General features: G+C 35.4%; 1 protein-coding gene across 9 annotated transcripts in view; it reads right to left on the minus strand.

Moving 5' to 3' along the window:
• Positions 1-5210: 5210 nt before the first annotated feature.
• LOC128891333 (dystrophin, isoforms A/C/F/G/H-like) overlaps positions 5211-6522 on the minus strand; it is a 567969-nt gene continuing 566657 nt past the window's right edge. For all 9 annotated transcript variants that reach the window (XM_054150727.1, XM_054150734.1, XM_054150735.1 and 6 more), the window contains one exon: positions 5211-6317. In XM_054150727.1, coding sequence (XP_054006702.1) covers positions 6217-6317 — 101 coding nt within the window. In that variant the 3' untranslated portion in view covers positions 5211-6216. The remainder of the gene's footprint in view (positions 6318-6522) is intronic.

Raw genomic sequence — 6522 nt, forward strand, 5'->3', positions numbered from 1 at the left:
TTCTAGTTTGTGTTACCATATATAAAACTTGAAGTAAGTGTGGTGTATACTAGTTTGAAGTTTTTGCACGAGCTGTAGTTTAATTTGACATGTTGGTGTTGCATGTATTCTTACATAATTAGAGGATATAGACGATAAATAATATATATGTTAATGTGCTCCATCAGTTAATAAATAGAATGTTATTTTAATGTAAACGAATAAAGCGTTGGAGTCATTAGTTGAACATCCTCGTAGTACAGGTGATTTGTCCTAATCTGTACAAAAAATTTATATTTCGCCAAATAACAACTAATAGACGTTGATTTATGACATCATCGATCAACGCTCGCAGAATTTATTGTGAATGTTGAAATTCATCCACTATTATATTAGAAACGATATCTGATGGAACTACTTTTCCTTTGGTAGCTTGAATACCTACCCTTATCTGTTTCGACATTCAATGCTGATCTTTGCGAAATGCAGTTCGCAACTTTTGAAGCTTCGTCACCTTGACCACCTCTATACTTTAATGACCAAGTATTCGGGTCGAGTCTCGAGTACTCGAGATTCCAATAACAATGGCCACCCATTCTGACGTGTAGATGGGTTGCAAAGATTTATAATCCGTCAAATGGCAACCCGTAAAATAAGATCGTCGAAGCTGATTACAAAATAGAAACTGATTTGTACTAGAACCTTATGCATCCACTAATAACAACTTATATTTAACAACATCAAAAAAATAAAAAAGAGAGAAAGACTATAAAATATATAACGACCAGAAGAAGACTAGAAGAAGAAGAAAGGGATTCTCCGCCCAAATATATTCTGCGTAGCAAGAAAGACCCTTTCGAGTTTTATTGTGTCAGACCCTAAAATTATAAAAAATAGAAACCCGCTGGTCATTACGCGATGACGTATAACCTGTTTCGAGGTAGAACGGCACAGGACTTTTGTAAGATCAAAATCTACAGTACCGATCGTCTATTAAGACACTTGAAACAGTTTTCCATTGTTTTTACGTTAAATTGCAAGAAATTCAATTCTTTTTAATTTACACGTACACGGGAAACTATATTACTTTTTATTTCTAATTTGTACACAATGGTATCGTGGTTCATCATCACTCAGTTTTTTTGTAATTATGTCGGCAATTAATTTTACACTCGTATTGCGATAGTCGATCAATCGTTGAAGGAGTGCTTGAGGGGGCCGTTTTTATACAACCGCGGCTTTGTTAACGTTGTAGCATGTGAGCAGCGCTCGCATGATTTGTGTACACCGGTGACGTCAACTCCAGATGTAAGCTTGATGAATTCCGTGAATGGTATCCGTTTCGTTCTAAAAGTCTCGAAAAAAATCTCCGATAGACGATAATCTTATCGCTGTTAATATTGCATTTTTTTGCGAGCAAACTTGTTTACATTCGATAAAAGAATGCTTTCGAAAGTAAGAGCCGTCGTCGAAGGGAACACAGAACATTTTTCAGAACCCTTATTAATTAATCTTTATATTAAATGGATAAAAAATTCAATCGAGATAATTATGAAGACTTCATTCTGGATTTATTCAGAAAACAATGACTTTGCTTTATTAATTGTGCCAAGAACCAATTAATCATTGTACTTCACGGAGCAGTTTATATTTTTCAATACAATTTTATGAGGAGAATTTTCATCCCACAGGTACTTCTCAACGTTCTTTATGAGATTTCACATATAACGAGTAACAATTATTTAGAACAAATAAACCTGTAGACTGAGAACTATTCTTACATATTCTTCCTGTTCTGGAAGGTCCAGTGTTAATTTTATTGAGAAACATCTGGATTAAGATTACATTTTTATTAATTTTATTTTTCTGCTCGATCGTTTCTCGAAACTTTTTGTAGAGATTCTTTCACGGAGAAAAAAATTCTTGCTGGGTCATGGAACCTCCAATGGATACGGACTATAGGATCTTTCGACCATCTTTATCCTGGACCACTTTCTCGAGTCCCTCTGTTGCTTTAGGACGCTGCGACGAGAACTCGTTCTGGAAACAGAACTGGCGATAGGACGATGGAGAATTTTTTATGTGGACATTTCATCGCATTGAATCTCTATAAAAAGATTCGAAATTTCCACGGTCGACCATTTTTAATTTGCCGTTTCGCCATACCTGTGCGCGTCTTTATTTTTCAACATTGACGATGGCCAAAAAGTGTGTAATACTCGACGATAACTGTATTTAAAAAAAGAAAATGTGTATCTGGGTTTACTCTGGAACTCAAGATAAGACTAAAAGACAAAACTGTCAGAGATTATTCACGAATGTCTTCAAAACACACTTTCACATGAAACTTAATTACGTAATAAATTCGTAAATGAGTGCAATCAGTATTAGATCACCCTGTGCTAATAAATTACACATCAAAGATACTTGAAATAGGATACATTGTTGTCTAAATTTGTATAGTCAATTCTAATTTCATAGTAAATTTCTTGACTCGAAAGAGGCTTTACTCCCTTTTCATTTTATCGAAATTGAATCATGGTACTTCTCCGAGTGAAATTTTTGCTCAGAGTGCGGATTTGCCTCTGAATTAGAGTACCACGAATCTTGGCTCGGATGTTTCCTCAGCGAAACTGAATGCTGCGATTGCGCGTCGGTTTACTCGCTGTATTCTAAGGACGTTCAGTGCCCCGTGAGAAAAGCATTGCCGTAACACCAAGAATGCACGGAATTCACTTAATAACGAGCTCTCCCCGAGAAGCACTGGTTTGAGAGAATCTGTGTAAAGCACTTTGTTACTGTTTACGTTCAGGAAGTAAGAGTACTCTGGATAAGGACCGCGGCGAAGTTTCCTCGTAAACTTCATAAACTTCCCAAGCAGAAGTATTCGAACAAAATTAACAATTTTTACTTCGATCTAAAGTAATAAGGAAGAGCGAAACATATTAATTTTAACATTGTGTAGAATTATTTAAAATTGCAGTCCTCGAAGAAAGAATGAGCATTATTAATTAAAATTATATTATATTTAAAATAACATTATTCATAGAAGTTCAAATGTTAGAATAACAATGTAATTACTCATGAAAAGTGAAAGAAATTTGAACATAGGAAAAAATTGATACCATAATTCAAGAGAGAAAACGATAAAAAGAAAAGAAATAAGACATCGTCTGCAAAGGGGGTCGATTAATTTTAGTTATTATAGAGCCAATGGGCCATCGATGTCCTTTATCGATAATTATTTCAAAATTCTAGAGCATTACGCGTCTTTTCATTTGGTCATCGGGCACGAGCGTTCAATGAAACGTGCCATAATAGGGAACGATTACGATCGGCCTTGGGCGGTCTTAGCGTACGCAAAAATTTCTGCTTACGTATTTTCGTATACGTGTCACGTATTGATGACTCAATCGGCTGTATTCGAAGTCCCGCGAATGTATAATCTTTGAAACCAGACTTTGCGAGTATGGAGTTCTCGCTTCTAAACCGGGCAGAGGTGGGTAACGATTTATTCGAATAATAGGTGATGAATAAAAGTAACGTGTAGGAATTTATTCGCAATTGTGTGTAGCGATTTATTTAAATATAAATTTTGATATGTTCATTGTGAAAGTGTGCGAATACAAACCTGTTTTATTAGGATATTCACGTTTCGACAACCTGGCGCGTGGTCCTCTTCAAAAGAAGCCTTAAGAAACACAATTGCATAATAAACTATTTTTAAAAAATTCTAACATTACTTCTTGATTGTGAATATTATTATTCCTCTTGTACTCATGTTTCGTTATTATTGTACATGTATTAAAGAAGACTAGTTTCGTCCAAACTGTTACGTAACTCTTAAAGGTCGCAATTTATTCAAATATAAATTACGTATACTATTAAAATGAACCAAATTTACACATGACGACGATAGCGATAAGGGATCGAAGTGGTGAATTGTAGGAACATTCGTGTCCGTTTATTCGAGAGGGATAATGTCGAGGAAAAAATTGGAATCTCACCTGGGCGTTACGCCACTGCGTGGGACGATGCACAGTGCAGTCGAGCAATGCACCAAGGTCGAGGCCACATGCTCTCGTACCTGAGAGTGCATCTTGCTCTTGCACGTATGATGCCATGGTCCCTTTGATCCAGAGTTAGGACAATTTTATTTCGTGCAAGAAACAATAAGAGCGATAGGTTTATTCAAGAATAACGAATATAGTCTTATCAGTAACAAATGTATTTCTTAAAAGTGAATTTGATTTAAAAATTAAAGTATAGCAAACAATTTTAAATATATTTTACAATTTTACACGTGTTGCTTTCGTATATCGCGCGTTCTTTATTTTGTCTCGGTTTCTTATTTCATCGAATAAGCGTGAACTTTGGAAAAATACCGTGGAATTTGATTCAAAAATGTTGATGACTTGTAGAATTTGATACGATGGAATGTTCCTGACGACACACGCGAAATTAATTTTTTTTCTGTAATTGTTACATCGTGATTTATCTGATACATCTTTTTTTTTTTAAGCAACGATAAGATAACGATGCCTCTTTACTATCTTTAAAAGAGTACCGATTTGTAGACTTTTACGGCAACGCATACCGAAAGCAATCACGCCTGATTCGATCCTTTCTTGCTTGTCGATTCACTTACGGTTTCCATCGAAGGGTGATTAAAACCGGATCGAATTAAAACCGGTCAAGGTAACGTCCTTGTAACCTGGATGGTCTTCTGGTCGAGAAATTCAATTTTGCGAGAGCTCATCGATCAATCTGCCTCACCTGAGTCATTATTCGCTAAAAATTCGCTCATTTCTTAATTATCGATCAAAGATGAGAAAAATTATAGCCTGGGTAAACAACAAACGAATAAAGAACATATTTTTTAACGAATGAAAGATAAACAACTCTCGATCTGTTATTTGATCGATAACGATTGCTATATTTTGTTTCTTCTTGTTATTGTTACGAACATTTCTATAAATGAGAATACCTACAAAAAGAATCTTTCCTAGTTCGACTTAGAAACAATCTCATTATGATAAATTGTATTTCTCAATACCAAGGAACGATTAGGATCGTGATCCAATAAACGCGCGACAAAAGGGGATTATTTTCTAGACAACTTTATTACATATCAGAATACAGCCTACAGTTTGTAAATTAGATACTTATCGATATACTTTTAAATATAAGTAACATCCGGCAGGCTTAAATAAAAGACATTGCCATCTAAAGTTCATTAAAAAATATGAAAAAACGATTGTAACCGGATAAAAAATAAATTTGAAAGTCATAATGCACATTGCTTTGCTTTATTATCGATTACAAAAAGTCCCCAGTGTACGTGTGTGATAACGTATGTAACGGTATGTATGTATGTATATATATATATATATATATATATAATATGTATACGTTTACGCGCCCGCGGGTGTAATGATATGTCTGTATATAAGTGTTTGTGTGTACGTGTCTGTCTGTGTCGATGTAAAATTCAGGATTCCAGAAGTCGCGGAAAGAATACCAAGGTGGATAACCTTTTACATTTTCTGTATTTCTTTTCGTGTGTCTTCTAGAATCACGACATGTACATCGTGGTTATGTATCAATGTCGAGGAAGAGCCCGTGGCAGTGAACAGAATGGGTATGGTAATTATAACCTACGATCTATAATAGATTACGTGATTTGATACATTGCTTTTGCATGCATTTGTTAATGATATTTCCTTTCGTGTAATTCTTTATAATCATTATATTCAATCTTCGTTTGCTTTATCAGCATGATCATCGTTATCATCATCATCGTCGCCGTCTTCTTCGTCTTCGTCATCACCATCATCTTCATCTTCTTGTATAGATTAACTAGCAAGCATATAACAACAGATTTTTTTTTCTCGTACGATTAGTTTCATGATATGACGTGTCAATATGTAGTAAAGTTACTCTCAGGGGACCGCCAAAGCCAAACGATAAATTGTCTTATTAATATTAATTTAGCTATACAACGGTGTATATCAAAACTTATAAAATACCCAAAACCACTATGGCGGCACCCCTGACCCTGCATTTGCGCGATATATCATTTCTTTGATATGCGTTTAGAGCCAGACTTCTTATTGGTCATTGATTAAAATTAAAGAGTTGATCCGTAACGATCGATAAAATTGATTTTTCCTGCTTGTAAGCATCGTCGATATCGTTCGAATATTCAATATTCTCTCGAACGTGGTCGCATTATCGTTACTTGAAAGCCGGCGGTGGTGCTCTTTGCCCATTTGATTTTGTCGAGTCCTCGCTGGTCATCACTGTCACCAGTTCGCCGACAGCTTTTCCTAAGTCTCCTAAAAGAAAAGTGTACTTTATATTTTGTGCTCGGACTGGTTCGTTTGCCTGCATTTTCCACGTTTGAAACTTCACTTTATCGTTAAGTAGTGTCTGTTCATGCTTGTTCCAGAAAATTATGTAACCAGGTTTATTTCAGTAGAAGCTACGGACAAAATCTTCAAGCCTCTTAGTTGGGTCCTCTTTGAATAGTTTTAGGTTTCT

Source organism: Hylaeus anthracinus, unplaced genomic scaffold (genome assembly GCF_026225885.1).
Source record: "Hylaeus anthracinus isolate JK02 unplaced genomic scaffold, UHH_iyHylAnth1.0_haploid 12001, whole genome shotgun sequence".
NCBI classification, from domain to species: Eukaryota; Metazoa; Arthropoda; class Insecta; order Hymenoptera; family Colletidae; genus Hylaeus; species Hylaeus anthracinus.